Source organism: Canis aureus, chromosome 23, assembly GCF_053574225.1.
Source record: "Canis aureus isolate CA01 chromosome 23, VMU_Caureus_v.1.0, whole genome shotgun sequence".
Classification (NCBI taxonomy): domain Eukaryota; kingdom Metazoa; phylum Chordata; class Mammalia; order Carnivora; family Canidae; genus Canis; species Canis aureus.
Window position 1 is genome coordinate 37,037,205 of NC_135633.1, and position 22,022 is coordinate 37,059,226.

The 22,022-nt window shown below is 35.5% G+C and overlaps 1 protein-coding gene across 19 annotated transcripts in view; it reads right to left on the reverse strand.

Annotated features, from left to right (window-relative positions):
- The window catches only part of DLG2 (discs large MAGUK scaffold protein 2), a 1,979,996-nt gene that overhangs the window by 1,186,570 nt on the left and 771,404 nt on the right, over positions 1 to 22,022 (reverse strand). Inside the window, exon 1 of one of the 19 annotated variants that reach the window (XM_077867267.1) lies at positions 901 to 1,143. The exons of 17 other annotated variants lie outside the window; for them this stretch is intronic. In XM_077867267.1, the coding sequence (XP_077723393.1) occupies positions 901 to 1,002 (102 nt within the window). In that variant the 5' untranslated portion in view covers positions 1,003 to 1,143. Of the gene's footprint in view, positions 1 to 900; positions 1,144 to 22,022 lie in introns of those variants that run through there. One more of the 19 variants, XM_077867285.1, reaches the window with a different exon arrangement.

Below are 22,022 nucleotides of genomic sequence, written 5' to 3' on the forward strand. Positions count from 1 at the left end.
GCCAGACAAACTCCCCAGCTTTTCATAATGAAAAGAAGTGAAGGTGTATATCTAGTAGTCAGGGGATGTGCACTCAGATCATTCATGGACTAAAGACTGCTCAAATACCATGTTATATGCATCTTTTTCAGGGGGTGCATCTTGAAGTCCACCAAAAAAGTTAGGCACAAGGAGGAATGAATGGTAACCTGCTCTTCAAATCAAAACTTCAAATCTCACTTCCTTGGGAGCACCAATCACCTTTACAAAAATCTGGGGTGGGACAGTTATTCGTTAGAAACTTCACTGAGTGCACCACCTCTTGATAAAATTTCTGAGTGTTGATTTAGAGTGGATTCTATAAGCTTAGAGAAAAATGCACAATTAGGGGCAACATGAGCCTATCTCTAGGTATTCTGTCTAGATTAAAAATAAGCTCCTCAGATTTAAAAGTGTCAAGTTGCAAACTGATATGTTCAATTGCATCTCAAGCACATCCACCATCCCAGATAACCCTGACTGTGGGCCGTTTGGGTCCGGGGCTCCAGGCAGTGGTAACCTGCGATGAGATCAGGAGCTCACAAATGAGCATCCAGAAGCCCAGTCACTAACTAAATGTATAACAAGATCCCAAGCACAGAGTCACCTAAGGCGCCCCCTTTCCGAGGAGATCTGCTCTCGAAACCTCGGTACATTAGAGACCAGGGTCCTGCCACAAAGGAGTTACAACCCAACATCGGATGCCAGAAAAATCAGTGCGCTCTCAAGGCCCCCAAACCCAGCCAGCTCCCAGAAAGGGCAGAGCAAGTCGTAGCTTTTGTCACTCTCCCAACAAGCAGACACATAAACAAACAACAAAAGGAATTGTTAGCTCCCCCGAGGGAGGCAGCATGCATTAAAAAGACATGAACCTCGTCCTACCTTGCATCCAAACATCAACGACAAAGTGTTGTTGGTGCAAGCAACTTTGCAGTGGCAAATCATTGGGGTAAAACAGTCAGGGTCCTTAACAACAGGGGACATTCCTTTCGGGCTGCGGCAGTGGCAGCTCGCTGGGGGACCCGAACACGGTGCTCGCCGGGCACATGGAGTGACAGCCTAGACCGAGCAGCCGCTCCGAGAGCTGCCCCCTGCACCCCGCGCAGCCATCCCAGCGCCCGGGTAGAAGCAACGCGGGCAAGTAACAAGCGTCTTGGGGTCTCCCTTCCCTGGGGAACGAGGCGTGGGGGAGGGACAGAACCAAGAAGGGCTTCCCCCCCTATGGTGAATTTAGAGTAGGTAAAAAAAAATTTTTTTAATTGAAAAAATATATATAAAATAAAAATAAAAGGGAGCCAGGCGCTTAGAGGAGGGTTCAAAGGAGGTGGGGCAGTATTAGCATGTAAAAGGATGTGCCCGCCTACTCGCCCCAGTCACACAAGATTGTCATGCGAGCTGAAGGGGGCTGAAATTATTCTCTCTGAAGGAAAAAAAAAAAAAAAAATACTGCAGCTCCCGATTTGGTAAAAAGCCAGTGGCTTGCTGCAATCCAGAGTCACCGTGGGGAGTGCTGGCCGGGCAAGTGGGGTGGAAGGGAGGGGCCGACAGAGGGAGGGAGCAAGGTGCTCGCCAGCCTGGTCCAGCCTGCTGCTCGCTCCGTGCAACCTAGGAATCTCTGGGGTCGGTGTGAGAGGGCTCCCGGGATATGTGCATTGAGACCACACTCGACCTCCATCGCTGCTGCTACCCCCACCATAGGAGACCTCCAAGGGTGAGCTCTGAAGAAGGGGAGGCCCCTGTGAAACCCTGCTGGGTGCATTGTCCACGCTGGCCTCCAACACTGGTGTGCCTGAGTTAATGGCTGGGAAAGGGACCTCGGGTAGAAGTGCTCTGGAAACGGTTTCCCTGAGGCCCTATGCCCTTGACTTCTGGGTCAGTGAGCTGACTCACTCCCTAGGTGGTAGATTCTGCCTCAGAACCAGTGCTTTTTCTGATACAACATTTTCAATCTCAAAAAGCAAGAGTCAGCCCCTTCCCCACCTTGATGTCTTTGAGGCTCTAGAAAGCCCCAGAAATCTTTATGCCTTTCTGGAAGTATGAATGACAAGACTGGTGGAGGCTTTACTGTTTTTTTTTTTTTCTTTTTTCTTTTTCTTTTTTTCTTTTTCTTCCTTTTTAAAGTGAGGCTATCAAAATTGCCAAAGACGAAAAAAAAAAAAAAATCAGCATGTGGCTGGCCCAGCTGCAAAACTGCTTATTGGAGACAAAAAAAAAAAAAAAAAAATGATAGGAAGCCATGCAGAAGAGTAGGAAGTGGGTAAAACTAGCACCCTTTTGGTGCCACCTGAGTGTCTGGCACCATGCCTTACAAATGGTTGGTGGAAAAAGAGCAAGACGTCAGGATCTGCAATTAGACTCTGGCTCTTGTGCTGAGTGGCTTTGTGTAAGTCACTTAACAATGTTTAAACTTCTGTTTGCTTATCTGTAAAGTGGGGCTTTCACCCCTACCTTGCAGGGCTGTCATGAAGACTAGAGACGGTAAAGAAATTCCTCTGGTAAGCCATGGTGGTACATAACAGCTGCTCTTTATAGTCTGTCTAATGTTTTAGCCTGAGAGATGGTATTATTGTATACATTTTTCTAGAGGAAGAAACTAAGGACCAAGTCACACAATCAATAAGGCATGAAGATGAGATTCAAAGACAAGTGACAGAAGATAGTTTACAAAGCAACATCATAGGAGATACCACACACTTCTCCAGAAGCATGTTCTAAAGACTCCAGATTTATTTGAGAAGGATGAGACCCATCATATTCACATGAATATGGTAGTTTTAAAAGTCTCTGATTGGGAGTTGACCTCAGATCGTACTTGACATAGAACAACAAAATAGTCCTAAATATCCATAGCAAACTCAGCCAGAACTACATCTTTCTGATGCAGTTCCATCAGAATACCAGACCACTTATACTTTAAATTAATGAGCCCAAATACCACTAAATAATTCAAACTTAAATAGTTTCAGTAAGAACGACAACAAAAACACCAACTTGCAAATTGTCAAGTCAAAGGCAGTGCCCTCTAAATTTTATTTCACCTGCCTATATCCAGATTGCCCCCACCTTCGTGGGTCAAATTAATGGAAACCAAACCGAATTGCATAATTCCCTGGGATTCTCAGGCTCAACCTCTATGTTATCATTCCATAGGCCAGGAGGATATGAAGGACTCTGGATTTTTAATCAGCCTTCTGGTAAGAGGAATATGGGTCCTGCCTACTAAATTAAGACCTCCTAAAGGGAAACCAACATAGAGCAAATGATGAGCAAAGATCAGCATGAAAAGATAGTAAAATTTGAGGCAAATCTGACTCTAGCTGAAGAGGGCAGCTATGCCTCAGCCTTTGGGATTCCTACCCTAACTGTAGGAATCCTTACCTAGTCAAATCCCCTGCTGGCAATCAGGACTGTTTCAATCTGTCATGCATCTAGGGGCTGCTGAGACTCAGGAGGTCTAAAGCTATGTGCTTAAACATATCACGTCACATTTTAGGAGAACTCTGGTCTGGTGACTTCTGTAGAGTCCTAAAATCACATTCACACATTAAGTGTACCCCTTATCATTTTATCCTTTTATGTTACCATAAAATGTGTGATTGTGTGAGCACTTCCACCTACAGAGCATCTATAATTATGGCTGTTTTTCCAAAGGCGAATGGATTCTAAAAAAGTTGTACAATATTTCCCTTATTCATTAGCCTATAATTTGGATTTCAAACACCCCAAAAGTATTGTATGCTCTATATTGTGATGTTCCAATAATAACTAACACAGTCTTCCCTAATGAATTACCCAAGCTAAGGCTGACCTCCTATTCTAGGGCAGCATTTAAGGCTGCTATGTTCAAGTTATTTCTCATTTTATATTTTGTGCTGGTTTAGATTGAGAAAGCCAAAGGCAATATATAAAGAAAAATGTTTATTTCTGTTTAATATTTTATTGTTTCCTTTTAATCAATGGAAGAATTCATTTATCTCTACACATGTACACACACACACAGTGTGTGTGTGTGTGTGTGTGTGTGTGTGTGTACCTGTTATCTGCTCATATGCATCTGACAAAATGCTTTCCTTTAATTCTTGTTTCTCAATAATAGCTCTGGGGTGAATTGAAGAGGGGGAGAAGGGGGGATGTGGTTTCCATGACAATGCATTCCATAGTTACAGCAAGTAACCACTATGGTTAAAAAAAAAATGAATCACTGTTACCTTAAAATATGAACACAATGCATTATTGGTTTGAAAAGCACTAATTTGGGAGTATTCTGCATGGGGATATACTGCAATATTTTTAGGAGAAGATATTACTGGGGATGTCAGGAGATGATGTACTCATTTTATTAGTCAAAATAACCACCCTTAATTAGACATTTCAATGATTGGTAATATTTCCAGTTCTAATAATCATCACTTTTCAAAATGATACATGACAACTACACACTATTAAAATTTTTTCCTAATGACAACTTCCATCAAAATTGACTTAAAATTACAAACCAAAAGAATAGGATTATCAATAGACATGACCAGGGTTTAATTTTAATATTTTATTTATTATTATTACTCCAAATCAGAAATTGAGACAAGGTAAGAAGAATTAGCTATTTATCCTCTTTTCTTTCTTTGCTGATCCTTTCCATAGCAAGTTTTAAAAAGAAGTGATTTATGTTGGGAGGGAAAGAGTGTAGTAGACTCTAAGAACCGTGATGTTTCTTCTTATTGACTGGATAACTTTGAGCAAGCTACCCAGCCTCTCTAGGCCCTAATTCGCTTGTCTATCATGATGAAATGGGTATACCAGCTCCTTTAAGTCCACTTCCAGTGCTTAAATTCTCTGAGTTGCCTTCCAAATATAGAATCTTAAGAATGTAAAGGAAATTTAAGAATTTCATTCAGTCACCTGTCTTCATTAAACTCTTCTATAGTGCTTACTATTTGATATGCTCAAATATAGTGTTTGCTATGTGCACTGTTCTAAATTCAGCAATGAGCTGGAGCCAGACTCTACTTTTGAGAGTCCAGTGTGTGTACCTCTTTTATAACTTCCCATTTAGTGACATCAAATGATAACTTGGAATTAGCCTTGGAGGAAGTATTTACACCAAATAAATTAGCAAACACTATGGATCAAGACTTTTCTTCTTCAGAGAAATATTTACCAGCTCAGCTCTGGTTTAAGTACCTTATCTACACTAATTTATTTAATCACCACAACCACTAACTCTTATTTTTTAAAAAAAGGAAATTGAATCAGAGAGATGTCTCCATGCTAACAAAATTGGTATACTAGTTAATGAATCAACTAAAAAACAATCTCCATGACTTTCAACCACAAATGTATATTTCTCTTTCATGTTCGATGTCCTTCATAGCTTGACTCTGACTCTACCCATGTTGTTCCATGAACAGAAAAACAGCGTCTATCAGGGACATGATATTTTCACAACAAAAGGAAAAATGATTAATGGCTGAATATGCAGTGGCTCTTAAGATTTCTGTTCAGATATTACAAACTTCTTCCTCTTTACATTTTATTAGCCAAGGCAGGTCATATGGCAAATGTGATGCCAGTCATCTGTAAAAGGATAACCCTTGCAATGGGAGGAAGGAGAGAATATTGGGAACAATAATACAGTAGATAACAATATATTTGGGTTATAGGATTGGAATTTGAACCCAACCAATCTGACCCAAGGAGCAAAGTTGTTACAGGTCATTCTGGCTTTTTCTTACAGCTAACACATCTCTATTTTTCACCTACTTTCCATAATAGGGTTTGTTATTATTAATTCGAGGGACTTCTTCCTATGATTCTTATAAAGAAAGTGTGGGGACGCCTGGGTGGCTCAGCAGTTGAGTGTCTGCCTTTGGATCAGGGTGTGACCCTGGAGTCCCGGGATTGAGTCGCACATCAGGCTTCCTGCATGGAACCTGCTTCTTCCTCTGCCTATGTCTACCTCTCTTTCTCTCTGTGTCTCTCATGAATAAATAAATAAATAAAATCTTAAAAAAAAAAAAAAAAAGAAAGAAACTGTGGTAGATTTAGAAAACATCAAAACATTGGAGCCAATCAGATATAGTAGGTTTTGCCAATGATAGCTGTGTGATTTCAACTTATGCTCCTTCCCTTCTCCTTTCACTGCAAATTGAAGTCCACTTATTTCCATTCAATCTTTAATAAAACTGTTTTCATGTAATTAAATCATAAATAAGTTTCTAGTACAAACTGCATTTTTATCATTGCGCTTCCTCAAATACGTAAGGCAAATAAGCCTATGAATATGTCTGTCATCAATGAGTTTACAGACTAATTGAAGAGACTTAAGAAATAAAGGCTAAGAGTAACTCTTTTTAAAACAGTAACGAAGTATATAATTATTAATAAATGTACTAAGAATGTATGATCAATCTAGTTAACTTTGCTGTACCAACATTTCCTGTTCCGTAAAACGGTAATGTCCTAAGTCCTAAGAATGTTTGACCAATCTAGTTAACTTCACTGAACCACCTTTTCCTGTTCTGTAAAATGGTAATAATGCTATAGGATTGCTATTAGGCTTACATGAGATCATATATTTCAAAATGCCTATCACTCTTACCTGGTTTGTTCTAGGCACTCAGTAAATTGGAAGAGCTTTATGTTAATGTCCTGATTTTATTTTTTCAAGAAAATTTAACATGAAAGAATAAACTTGTTAGACCCACACAATATGTATAATGTCTTTATACTGAACAATTCTGACTCTTTAAACTTCCTTCACAAATTATACTCTCCCCAAGTCTCCTCACATACTTTCTCAGCTCTTTGAAGTCTCTCTTACTGAGGAACACATACCCACAAGTGAGGGTTTGTACTAGACTCAGACTCTATAAAACTGAATCTAAAATGCATGATGCTTTCCCCATGACTGTTGACTCTTCATGTTCTATCATTTCTGATTCCTCCATTTCTACTCATCTGCCCCTATGTATGTGGGCCAGTCACATTAAGTTATTGGTTGACCTTTATTTGAATCATAGTTAGCATGTTTACCTGACCTGTATTTGAAATAATTGTGTTTACCTGAAATTTGGAATGATTGAGTCAATAAATGAGTAAATAAACAAATGAATACATGAGTTGAACCAGAGTTTCCATAGCTCCTACCTTGGCCCTAGGTAAACTAGTATGGATCTTTGTTTATCTCCTAATCCAGGCCCCAAGCCCCCACCCTCCTAGTTGGAAAGAATACAGCTTTTATTGAGGAAAGGCAGCCCACTGATTCAAAATCAATTTTGACATTTTGTGTTAGCAACTAGTATTCTGAAATAATGATTGTCCTCAGCTTCAAAATAAGGCAAGGCAAATTTTTGCCTGTAAGACTTCTCATCATGTATACTTCTACCCTTAATACCTTTTGAAAAAGCAACTCCAAACATCACTATCTGTACCACCTGGACAAATATCTTCAGTATGAAAATTGAATAAAAGAAAAACAAACAAACAAAAATCACTTCTTTTTAGACCTGTTGATCTGTTGATTTTAGTGTTACAAGAATAAGATTTGAGTCTTGACTTCCAGTCCTAGCTTTTGCATTTACTATATAACTGAGATAATCAGTTAGCCTCTTTGACAGTTAATTTTCTCATGCATTAAAAAACAGGGAGGGACTGTTAAATAAAATACCTGTATTATAGGGTTCCTAAGAGGATTAACTAAAATGCCATATTTGTGAATGTACCTGATCTAAGTGCCTGGCATACATATTTACATTTTTTTCTATCCAAAGATAGAAAAAAATATTATTACAAATAAGTACTAAGTACAAAAGCAAAGTTTAGTGTTGAAATAATCTTATTTTTTAAATTTTAAAAAATATTATTTGTTTTTTTAAGTTTTTTTTTATTTATTTGAGAGAGAGACAGAAACAGAGAATGGGAGAAGGGGCAGAGAGAGGCAGTCCAAGAAGACTCCCACTGAGTGCAGAGCCTGATGCAGAGCTTGATCCCATGACCCATGAGATCAAGACCTGAGCTGAAACCAAAAGTAAGATGCTCAACTGACTGAGCCACCCAGGCATCCCTAGAAATAATTTTAAAGTACTGTGAGGAAAAAAAAAAAAAAAAACAATTTGAAAGTACTCACAACTCCATTGCCAGAAATAACTAATTGTAATATTTTGGAAGAGATAGCTCCAATAATACCACAACAAAACTGTATTCAAACTATATATAACAGTGTAGGCTGTTTTTGAAAATAACATACCTTTGGTACTTATGCATGCTTTTAGACAAAAATCTTTGTACCAAAATGGCATTAATAATGCCATAGTATTTCAATATTTCATGGCATATTTCATAGGCCCCTACTTGTTGCAGGTCAAAAATATTTTTTAATTCAATATTCTGAAAAAAAATGAAATGTTCTTATGGGCAAATATTTGCACATATCCATAACAAAATTATGAGGCTAAAAGTTACAGATAAGGAATTTTTGGTGCAAAGAGCATGAACACTAAAAAAAATATAATAGTCAATTTATGTTTGTATCAATTTAAATTTCCATGAAAAATCCTAAGGGACTCAGTTTTATCCTCCATAAGTATCTTATAGATGATATTTAAGTAAAAATGTTATCCTTTGATTTTTCTGAAAATGTTACTTTTATTTTATTTGGTTATTTTATTAGACTTTTACATGACAGTTTAGCTGAGTATAAATTCTAGGTTGCCAGCTATTTTTCCCAAGTATTTTGAAGAACAAATCCAGTTGTCTTTTCTCTGTAATTGCTCAGTTGTTTCACATGATTGATTTTGTTCATTGTTTTGTTTTTTTGGAGATTCACTCCAATGTAATTAGATATGGAGTTCACTTACTTTATCCTGTCTAAGTCTTCTTGTGATGGCCACATCTAAGGACTCATGTCCTTAATCCATTACAAAATGAATCCAAGAATTCATGTCTTTAATCAATTATAAAAAATGTGAAGGCATATCACTTTGCACTTTTCTTTCTCTTATATTCTCTTATCCTTTTTTTCTTAGATTATAATTATACTTATATTTACTTTCTCTTTCTTTTATATTTGTTACTAGCTGCTTATGCTGCACTGTGGGTAATTTCTTCAGAAATCTTCCCATGTACTAATTGTCTTTAGTTCTTTAAAACATTTATTTTGTTTTTAATTTGTTATTGTACTTTTCAGTTATAAAAGCTCTATTTTTTATTGAGGCATAACTGAGATATACAATTGCATAAATTTAAGGAGCACAACATGTTGATCTGATACAGTCATATATTGTCAAATGATTACCACTATAGAATTAGCTAACACCTCCATCATTTCACATAACTGCCATTTCTTTTTTGTGGTGAGAACAGTTAAAATCTACTCTCTTACCAACTCTCAAATATATAATATAGTACCATTAACTATAATCACTATGCTGTACATCAGCTCCCCAAGACTTATTTATCTTATAACTAAAAATTTGTGCTCTTTGACCAACATCTCTCCATTTACCCCATTCCTCAGTCTCTGGTAACCACCATTCTACTCTCCATTACTATGAGTTTGGCTCTTTCAGATTCCACGTATAAGTTATATCATACAATCCTAGCCTATCTCTGTCTGACTTATTTCACTTAACATGATGTCCTTGGGGTCCATCTGTGTTGTTACAAATAGCAAGATTTCTCTTTTTATGGCTGAATAATATTCTGTTGTATAAACCACATCTTCTTTATCCATTTACCTATTGATGAACATTCAGGTTGTTCCATAACATCTCCACCAACAGTGCATAAAGATTTCCTCTTCTCCACATCTTCACTAACATTTGTTATCTCTTGTCTTTTTGATGATGGCCATTCTAACAAAAGCGGTGTTGTATTTCTTTGTGGTTCTAATTTGCATTTCCCTGATGATTAGTGATATTGAGAACTTTTTCATTGTACCTGTTGGCTATCTGTATGTCTTCTCTGGTAAAATATCTACACACTTCCTCTGCCCATTTTTAACTGAATTTTTGGGGTTTTGGAGATCTTTTTGCTATCTGGTTTAATAAGTTCTTTATATATTTTGGATCCTAATCCCTTATCAGATACATATGTGATTTGTAAATATTTCTCCCATTCTAGAGATTGACTTTTCTTTTTTTTTCCAGATTGAATTTTTATTTTATTTTATTTTTTTAATAATAAATTTATTTTTTATTGGTGTTCAATTTGTCAACATACAGAATAACACCCAGTGCTCATCCCGTCAAGTGCCCCCCTCAGTGCCCGTCACCCATTTTGTTGATTTATTTTGCTGACCTGGCACTTATTATCAATGAATGCTTAACAATATTAATTTGTTCACTAATTCATTCCTTTATTCATTCATCCATTACATACCAAATCTAGCCAAGAAACGTATCTCAAGTATATGTCAAGCACAGCAAAACTCCTATGCAATAAATAATTCTATTTTTATATTGTTTGCCCATCTGTGAAACAAAGGCAAACTCTTCATTGTCCAAAAAATATATACTAAATCAGAGTTCAACTTTGAAAGCAACAATTCATGGATAGACTGTGTCAAAAACACAGCTCATTTTAAATGGCTTTATATTGCCACTGTGTTTCACTACTACAAATAGATTTTCCTTATCAGTTTCCTTTCATCTGAACAATAGATGGTTCTTCTAGCTGCAAGTGCTAAATGAGGTGACTTACTTACCCTGAAGAACACCACTCTATTATTTTGCAAGCAGGGGCCCTCAGCTAATCCTACCCAAACAAAGTGAAGTGAATACTCAATGAAACAAATGCTTGCCTGAAACTATGAAGACATCAGATCTCTCTTACATTCTTCGGCAACATACTATAGAATTAAGATTATGACCCAATTATCTCTTTTTCTCTTAATAAGCTGCAAGCATGCTGGTTAAAGTCCTTGATGGCATCAAATTATAAATATAGCCTAAGTAGATTTCCATTTCCCATTTGCTTAAAATAAGATCACTGTGAGAAAACTATATTTTACTACAGTGTGTGAATTAATCCCACTCTAAAATTGCTGGTGCTCTCTCCCTTCATTATAAGGATAGTCAGTCTCCAGTATAATGTGTTGGAAGATCTGAATTGTGTTTGCTCAAGTTGTTAGCATCTGACCACAGAAAAGTCTTTGCTGGTTTCATAATGTCAGCATATTTACTTCATTTCCCATTTTTGGCTCCCAATTACTATTTTCTTATTCATTCAATTCCTTCAACAAATACTTTTGTGTGTCTATCATGTGCTACACACTATGCTAAGTTTGGAATACAATTTAAGTAGATCACTACGGTCTTGGCCTCATGGAAATTAGTAAGGAAGGCAATTTGGGATAAGCACTCTGAGTAAAGAGAGCTTCATTGTTCCATGAAAGCATATAGAGGGATCTCATCTAATAGAAAGTTCAGAGAAGACATAATTGGGAAAGTGATCTGAAACATGAATGGGAATTTACTGGACAAATGGAGTAAGGAAAAGCATCTCAAGTAGAGGAAATAAAACATACAAAGAACATGTGATGCCATAAACAAAGAGCATAGGAAGGACTGAGATAAGCTCAGAATAACTAGAACACAGAAAACAAGGGCAAACATCAAGTGAGAAGATGCTGACAAAAGTAAAGGTCAGACTATGCAAGCTATATTTTAAGATTTTTGTTTTTATTCTAAAAGTCTTAGGAAACTACTTGGGAAATATTTTTATTTTTGTTTTTGTTTTTGTTTTTTTGGGGGGGGAATATTTTTAAAGTAGCTTTATGAATTATAATTTAAATATAATAAACTACAAATATGTAAAGTAAAATTTGGTAAGTATCAACATATGTGTACATCCCTGAAAGTGTCAGCCCAATGAAGACAGTGAATGTATCTACCATCTTCAATAGCTTCGTCATGCCATTTTATAATCTCTGATCCTCAACTCTTTTGTAGTCCCCATCCCAAAGCAAACATAGATCTGGTCTTTGTTACTACAGATTAGTTTGCACTTTCTAGAAATTTATATAAATGAAATCATATGGTATTATTTTGTCTGAATTTTTTTCACTCAACATATTTGGGATTCATCAATGTGTGCGCATCAATCATTTATTTCTTTTTTATTGTTAAGTAATACTACATTGCAAAGATATACTATAATTTGTATATTCATTCATCTGTTGATGGACATTTGAATTGTTTCCAGTTTGGGGCTACATAGCATATTTGTGTACAAGTCTTTGTATATACACACATTTTCTTTTCTATCGGATTTGAATAGATTGATCACATGATAGGTATACTTCTACATTTTTAAGAAACTTTCAAAGTGATTGCACCATTTTTAATTCCCTCCAATAGTGTATCAGAACTTCAGTCCCTTCAGATCGAGTCAAAACCTCATATGGTCAGTCATTTTAATTTTAATTCTAATAGATGTATAGTCATTGTAATTTTAATTTCTATTTCCCTTATTACTAATGGTGTTAAACATCTTTTCATGTGCTTATGTGCTGTCTGTTTATCTTCTTTGGTAGTGTCTATTCAAATCTTTTGGTCATCTTTGATATTGAGTTGTTTCCTGTTGGGTTTTGAGAGTTCTTTATATAATCTGGATGTAAGACCTTAATTAGATATATGTTTGCACATATTTTTTCCCCTAGTTTGTAGCTTGTCTTTTCATTCTTTTAATAGTGCGTGTCCAATTTATTACTTTATGGTTCATACTTTTGGCATTATATCAAGAAATGTGCCTAAAGTCACAAAGATGTTATCCTTTGATTTCTTCTTGAATTTTTGTAGTTCACATTTTACACACAGGCCTATGATAAATTTAGTTAATTTTATATATACAGTGTGAGGTAGGGATCTAGCTTTTTGCATATATATATATATATATATATATATATATATCCAATTGTTCCAGAATGATTTACCAAAATAGCTTTCATTTCTCTACTGAACTGTATGCTTTTGTCAAAAATCAGTTGTCCTTAGAAGTCTGATTTATTTCTGGACTCTCAATTCCTTTCTATAGACCTATATATCTACCTTTACACATATACCATGTTTATACCAGTTCTTTCTTTCAGAGCTCTTTTGACTCTCCTAGATACTTTGAATTTCCATGTGCATTTTAGAATTAGCTTGTTGATATCTATGAAAATTTCTCTGGAACTTTGATACAGATTGTGTTGAATCTCTGATTTGTAGAGAATGAACATCTTAACAGTGATGAGTCTTCCAACTCAGGAGCAAAGTACCTCTCCATTTATTCCTAAATACTTTAGTAATTCATATTTTTTGCTATTGTAAATAGAACTGTTTTATTGATTTCAGTTTCTAAGTGTTCATTCTTACTATGTAGAAATAGTTTAGTTTTGTATGCAAACTTTTATCTTACAAACTTGCTAAACTCACCAATTTGCATCCCCTTTGTTTGTAGATTCTTTCAGATTATATCATGTCATCTGTAAATAAAAAGTTTTACTTCTTCCTTTGTTTCCTTTCCTTGCCTGAAGATGCTAAATAGAACATCCAGTATAGTGTTGCATGAAAGTAGTGAGAGTAGATATCTAGTAGTGAGAGTAGATGTCTTGTTTCTGATAATAAAGTGAAAGTATTCAATATTTCAGTATTAAGTATAATATTAGCTGTAGCTTTTTCATAAGGTTCTTTATTAGGTTAAGGTAGGTCCCTTTCTAATTTCACTACTTTGCTGAGAGTTCTTTTCTTTTTTTTAAAAAATCAGGAATAGATAATGGATTTTCTCACGTGTGATAGATAGATAGATAGATAGATAGATAGATAGATAGATAGATAGATGATAGGATTGTTTTTCTTAGTTTATATGGTGACTTTTGAATATTAAACAACACTATGTTCCTGGGATAAAGCTTACCTGGTCATATACTATAATTTTATACAATATACTAACATTTTGTTTAGAATTTTGCATTTATGTCCCTGAGGGATATTAGTCTAAAGTATTGCTTTCTTAAATTTTCTGTTTTTGATATAAGATACTTGTCCCATAGAATGAACTGGAAGATATTGCTTCCTCTTCAATTATTTTGGAATAGTTTGCATGGAATTAGTATTATTTCTTCCTTAAATGTTTGGTAGAATTTACTCAAAGTCATCTGGGCCACAAGTGTATGTGTGTACATGTGTGAAGGCATATATATAAAAATGTATGTGAGAAGAGGGAAATGATATATTCACATTTTAAGAAAATCATTGTGGCTGCAATGTGGAGAATTGAAAAGGGGTAATAAGAACAGTGGATAGACCATCTAGCAGGTACTTTCAGTAATGTAGGCAATACATAATGGAGATTTTGACTAGAGTACTAGGTGGAGAAACAAAGATAAATGGTTGGACTCAAGGAACATATTAGAGTAAAGCAAGAGGCATTGGTGCCAGATCACATGTGGGGGAAAAATCAAGAATGACTTCTGGGTTTCTGATTTATATATACCTGGATAATTTGTAATGTCATTCATTGAAGTAGGCTATAGTTAAAGAGGGGTAAAACAGAGTGTGTGCTTATGTGTGGGTTGGGAGACATTGTTATTTATTGTTTGCTTGTTGTTTGTTTATTTAAATTTAAAATATCTTTTCTAACCCTAAATATACATATATTTAGATCTCATAGTAAATACCTGGGATAGAAAAGAAGTGTATGCCTTGTCTCTAAATAGACTGCATCAAACCCGTGAGTATGAATGATATTTAACCTCCGAGAGAAGAACATGAGAAAATTGCCCATGACCAGACTTTTAAGAACTCCAACAGTGAATAACTTTTTCTTCTTCTTTTTTTTTTTTTATCTTTAGGACCCCTGCTTTTCTTAGTAGCCACTTTATTGTCTCTACATAATCACTCTTTTTTTCCAGTGGGCCAATGGGTAAAATATACCCATTAGAATGACTAAAATTTAAATGGGTTGATATTTCCAAGTATTGATGAAGATGTGGAAGAACTGAAACTCTCATTCACTGCTGGTCCAACCATCCTGGAAAACAGTTTGACATTTCCTAAAAACTTCAACATAAACTCTCATTCTATTTCTAAGTATTCAGGAGAAATGAAAATATGTCTATGCAGGCTTGTATACAAATGTTTATAGAAGCTTTTTTCATAGTATCATCAAAGTAGAAACAACTCACATGTATATCATCAGGTAAGTGGGTAAACAAAATGAGATATATCCACATGTCAAAATCATTATTTCAATTCAACAAATTATATAATTACGCTTATATAAGATTCTAGAAGATAGAAATTAACATATTGTGATACAAAGAAGGTCTATTGCTATCTATACCTACAGATAGAAGGGTAGGGCTAAAAACAAGCATGAAGAGTCTTTCAGAGTTGATGGAAATTATTTGTATCTTTATTGTGGCAGTGGCTTCACAGATGTATATATCTATCAAAATTCCATTACATGGTAAATTTAAAATAGATACAGTTTATTATATAAGTTATGCCTCAATAATGTTTATTTAAAATATCTTAGAGGGTTTAGGATTCAAGATCAGGAGTTTTATTAGTTTTCTAAGTGAATTATAAAATTAAAATCAATGGTACGGGTTTTATTTTTTTCTATTATTTTTTTGGTACGGGTTTTAAATAAAGTTACTCCTAAATTAATTTTTCCATATGGATATTATATAAGCCAGTAATTTCTTACTTTGTTAAGTGATAGAACTCTACGTAGGGTTCAACTTGCCAAAAGTAGGAAAAAGTGTTGAGTTTGCCAAGACTAATCACACACTTACCTTGTTAACTCACATACTAAAGAAGACATGACAAAGTGAGAAGAGGGTTGAAAGTTTATATAGGCACGCTATGGGAAACCAGGAGAGTGGCAATAACTGTGGCCTGGAGAAGACAAGGGAGCCCTTTAGTGAGATGACATTAGATCAAAATCTTGAGAAGGAATTTGCCAAGTGGATAAGTCGGGATGGGCTCCACATAGGGTATAGTAAGTGCCACGAAAATCTAGTATGCTCAATGAATGGTGAGGTCACATGTGGTTGGATCACAAAGTTCTTGGTGGGAAGTAATAGGACATGAGGTTAGTTAGGTAGTTTAACCAAGCTAAGGAGTTTAGATTTCATCTTGCCAACACGTGAATATAGAACTCTGAACAACAACAACAATGACATAGGCCAGGGATCCTCAAGGAGCTACTAAAAATATTGTATTGAGAAAAAAGGAATTGAATCACATTCTCTGTATACCAGACAATATGTAATTTCTACACATAGAAAGAGCTAACATTGGGCAAACCTTTTAACTCTTGCACAATGCATTTGAGGTGCAGCTGGGGCTAGAAAGTGCAGGCCTTGTGACACCTTCTTAAATGCTCTTTCTTATGTACCATGCTGTGGCAAATTTCAACATGAAACAAATTCTGAAAATTTAACTGAAAACACTTTATGCAAACTCCCCCTGTGTGAATACAGCTTTTCAGGAAACTCTTCAGTTCTGACTGTACTAATTACAGAATTTATAGTTCTGTGTCCTCAAAAGGTAGAACTTTTCTATAAAAATGCTAAACATATTTAAATCTCTTTTAAAGTTGAAATGCTAAGCTAAAATGAGGCAGGCAGGAGTAAAGTCAAGTTTCCACCTGAGCTAATGTTTACACATTCTTCTATTCAATTTAACAAAAATTACATGGAGTTACTCAAAAAGGTTTCTCTCACAGCCAGTTACAAATGAAAAACTAATTGAGAAAAAAGACAAATCAGTAAGTCTAAGGGGGGAAAAGCAGAAAGCCCACCTGCATTTACAGAAGGGGAACTAAACATAAACCACAAAAATTTCTGCTCTCCAGGTCCTGAAGTTAAAAGAAAAATCAACCAACAAACAAACCCCAAAAAACAGAAAAAAAAAGCCCAAAAAACAACAACAACAACAACAACAACAAAACAAAAACAGAAAACCACACACACAAAATAAACAACAACAAAAAAATACACAGTTATTCCTAGTTATTCCTAACACTGAAAACTAGGAAGAGGGAAAAAAACAAACAAACAAACAAACAAAAACCTCTGAAAATTCAAACAGACAAGCCCAGATTTCACATATTAGAGTTCAATATTCCAGAATTTATGAAAAAGAGGCTTAGTGCCTTACTCAAAAACAGTATATTCTTACTTAACAATTCCAGATGTAAGGTCTATATGAGAATTTCAAGTCCATATTAGATTTAAAAAATGAAAAGGAGAAATTCTTTGCAAGCAAGTATAAAGAGAACAGGGGTAGATGAATACATAAATGAATGCTAGATTTGAGTATTTTAAAAAAGCAGTAAAAATAAATAAGATTAAAATTAAAATAGCAGTGATTGTGGATCAGCCAATACCTGAGTAATTTCTGAGGACAGCATTATATGAAATGGTTCACCTATATCTCTAAGCTTAAAGAAAAGATAAAATAAAACATTTATTATTTTATTAATAATATTAATTAATATTTTATTAATATATAATAAAATATTATTATTTTATTATTATGTAAAAATATTTACATTCAGAAATGAATTAAAATGTATAAGTTTATATACTTAGTATATTTAATGCTCCACTATCTACAAAACTTAGCTGTCCAGAATGACTTCCTCCTCAAAAATGTTGATTATAGAGGCTTAGCTCAGGTCTATAAACATGAATTAATGGACTACTAACACCAGAAGTGGGGTATACAAATATAAATAAGATACTTTCTGACCTAGGGTAGTTATACTGTGGATGAGATAGACGAACAGATCATTTTTATGCTTGAAAGGTTAATAGTTGTGGGCACTGGGAACTCAGGGGAGGACTGCACAGTCAATCTCAAGGATGAAGGTGATTCTTTAAGAGGAAAAAAAAGAAGGAAAGGAAAAAGAAATATAATTGAAAAAATAGGAAAGAAAAAAGTAAGTCTAGATTTTCTTTTTGCTTATTAGACTTTAGAAACTGATGCTTTCAAATAATTCTTCATGATAAAGATAACAATTGGGCACCTGGGTGACTCAGTAGTTGAACATCTGCCTTCAGCTCAGGTCATGACCCCGGGGTTCTGAGATCGAGTCCTGCATCAGGCTCCCTGCAGGGACTCTCTGCCTATGTCTCTGCGTATATCTCTGTGTATATCTCATGAATAAATAAATAAAAATCTTTAAAAAATAAAGGTAACAATAAATATACTCTATTGTTTTATATTAGAAATTAGCAATGAACTTAACACTGCCCTCATTCTTCATTTTAGCTTAGTTTAGATAAAAAGCAAGAGATTTTAAATTGGAAGTTAGAAACCCCAATGTTCAAGTTGTTTATTTGAACCACGGCTTTGAGCAAGTCATTTAACTCTGAGACTCCATTTCCAAATCTATAAAGTTAACTTAATGAATAAGATATGATAAGAAATGGTAGATCCCCATGTGTTGTAAATCATAAAATATAAAAAAGATTATGTGATCTAGCAAAAAGGATCAAGTTTGTCAAATTTGTCATTTTTTCTTGGTGGATGCAAGATAGTTTTATCTTTGGGGTGCAAGTTAAAGAACACCCAAGTTAAATGTATTTAAACAATAAGAACACTTCTTGGCCACAGCATCATTGACAATATAATCCAAAAGGGTCAGATCTAATTCCTTGCCAATCTTGCATGTGCTCTCATTCTCGCTCTCTCACTCCCTCTCTCTTTCACTCTTTTAATTGGTGCTGAAACCCAGGAAAGAACTATCCTTGCTAATTTCTTAACTTGGCCTTCCTCCTTTGTAGGGAGATCCGATATCCCCAGGCAGGCAACAAGATGGCCGTAGCAGTTCTGGACCTCACCTAATGATTTGCAGTGTACAGAAGAAAGAAGTTGGCATCCAGACGGTCTCTCAGAATATCAAGAATAACCTTTCCTAGAGAAATCCCTCCTTGCATGTTATAGACTCCAAATGGATCACATGGTCTATTCAGAACCAAACACTGGCAAGGGATTGACCTTAGATAAATTTCACTGGAATGGAACTAACCTTAGACAAAAAAGGCCAACCCTTAGAGTTTAAGTAGGTCTTGTCTCTCCTGAGGCACATGGGTTTTATAGTGGGAAAATAGTGCTTAAACAATAGATTCTGTGAGGAAAGAGAGAGGGGGAAAATGAATGCTGGATAGGCAACCAAAAAGCTATAGTGGAAAATTTTCTTTTCCTTTGCATTTGAAAACCATGCCAATGGCCAGAAATACTGGTACAATTTTTAAATTATAAAATAATTCATCCATATCCACACAACTTGTACATATAATTGGTTTGAATTTGCAGTAAAAATAGCTAAATTCTTGATAGCTAAATTTCAACTCTCATACTAAAGGAAACAATCTAATAGTTTTTGAGGCAAAGGAAAAAAAAGCATAGGCTTTGTTATCAGACAAACATGGATTTAAATTCCAGTTCTACAATACATTAGATATATGACTTTGGGAAATTCATTTAAACATTCCAACCCTCTTCACAATAAAATACAAATGATATTAGCATAGATATAGGATCACTATAAAAATAAAAGTAAATGACATAATATGATAATATTCTTCTTTGTTCTAAGATATTCAATAAATACTAGTTCAGGTCCCACTGGCTGCCTTTGACCCACTTATCCATATTGTTCCTTATATCAATATAGTTCAAATAACTGAAATCTGAAACTATCTTATGGCACATACTTTTTATATGCACTAATTTAGGTACTGGGTATCCGAAATAGTTAGAACTTGGTCCTAACCATCAAAAGGTTTTTAATTAAAAAGGGAACACAAATGTCTCAATAATCAACTCCACTACAAAGCACAGTGTGAGGAGTTCTATACCAAAGTAGAAGTAGGCAACAGCCAGGCACCACTTATTTGCACTTCTGGACAAGCTCTAGTCACTTTCCTCTCTGTGTGGCCAAGTGCCATGTTTCTGTGAGCACACAATGTAGGCTGCCATTCTCCCCTTCCTACAGTGCTGATGATTTGTCTGCAACCAGCTTCCTGTGGTTTCTCAAGTAGAATCAAAAGCACCTGACAGGGCAACATCTGCTTTCAGGCTATGCAGCTGCAGGGCTCTCCCATTTGGATCTTGGGACAGGAAATTGTGTGCAAGAAAACCTGCTTTCTTCTTCAAAAACTAGGTGCTTTTAGAAGGACTGTCAATTAGATTACCCATCAGCTTCTGCTCTGGCCCCCAGCAGATCAAATGGCATCCAGTGAGCTTTTCTGAATGACAGGTATCAACAAACTTGATCTGAGGAAGATTTGGCCCCCATTCTTGGTCAGCTAGTGGTCACATGTGTATGCTCAAAAAAGCATGTGCACCAATAAATGGAGAACAGTGAGGTGATAATTAACACTTTCATTTGCATAGCAATATAAAATTCTGTACACTTCATCGCCTTTCTCCTAAGAGATGGCACACACAGATTTGTTTATCAAAAAAACTTTTATTGATCCCCAGCTATGTGTTATCAATGAATACAAAAACAAGTATCACATGTGCATTTATTCCTTAATTTCTTCGTACATACCTTTCCAAAAACGACCTGGAGAATAAATAAGTCTTGGCCCTTGTTCCTGAACTATGAGGTCAACATTATTCTTGGTTTATATTTAAGAAGGAAAGGCTTATAGGGGGATCTGGGTGGCTCAGTCAGTTGAGCATTGGACTCTTGATTTAGGCTCAGGTCATGATCTCAGGATCACGATCTCAGGGTTGTTAGATAGAGCCCTGCATCAGTCTCTGTACTCAGCTCGGGGGGGGGAAGGGGGAAAGGACAGGCACTGCTTGATTCTCTCTCACAGTCTCCCTCTGCACCTCCCCCCTACACACACTCTCTTTTTTTTCTCTCTAAAATAAGTAAATGAACCTTTAAAAAAAAAAAAAGAAACAAAAGCTTATAGAGACTTTAAATCATCTGTGTATATACTTGGTTGCTAGGTTCTCCATTAATTGAATATTCTCTCCTCTAAATACTTGGCTTCTAACAAGTCTGCTAGAGGTCAAACAAAGATTATATTCTTTCAGGGAAGGTAGGAAGAATTTATGGAAAATTTTCCATTATCTTCAAGGAGAGATGGTAAAGGAGTATTTGAAATGATCTTTCAAGCTTTATAACCTACTCCTCCCTTACATATACATTATTTACTCTGCTAACTAGAGATTTCACTGTTCTTAAGCAAATGCTGCTCTTTCTTTTTTTTTTAATGCTGCTCTTTCTTGACCCCACATTTTTTCATGCGTTCCAACTAGAATATCTTTTCCACTCAAAAAAACTGTCTACACAGTTATAATGAATACACAGCTTCCATACTTCTTCATTGAATTGAATACCAGATTTGATTATAACTGATATCCAGACCCTCATGGCACCACTGAGATATGCATATTTGTGTAATTCCTTTTTCCCCCCCTATTTTCCAAAATAAAGAAATTAAGCCTTCAGAATAAGGTCCTCACAGGTATGATGCTAATCTCAGCCTTTTTGCATTCCTTCTTATATATCTACTTCATGTTTAGATTCAGGCATGTGCCAACAATTAACATAAGTTGCAATTTTTTTAAGGGCTGAATTATTGTCTGCTCTACTCACTACTATATCTAAAATAACTAGAAGTGGAATGCCTGGGTGGCTCAGCGGTTAAGTGTCTGCGTTTAGTCCGGGGTTTGATCCTGGAGATCTGGGATCAAGTCCTGCATTGGCCTCCCTGCATGGAGCCTCCTTCTCCCTCTGTCTCTGCCTGTGTCTCTGCATCTCCCTCTGTGTCTCTCATGAATAAATAAATAAAATCATTTTTTAAAAATTTAAAAAATAAAACAAATAGAAGTGTGCCTCACATACAGGATGTGTTCAGTAAATATTTGTTGAATAAGTTATTAAATGAAGATTTATTTAATTAAACTGATTTCTCCAAGAACACATAGGAAGAGAAGTTGAAGTTTGAAGTCAGGTGTTCTGACTCTGGATTCTACTACATC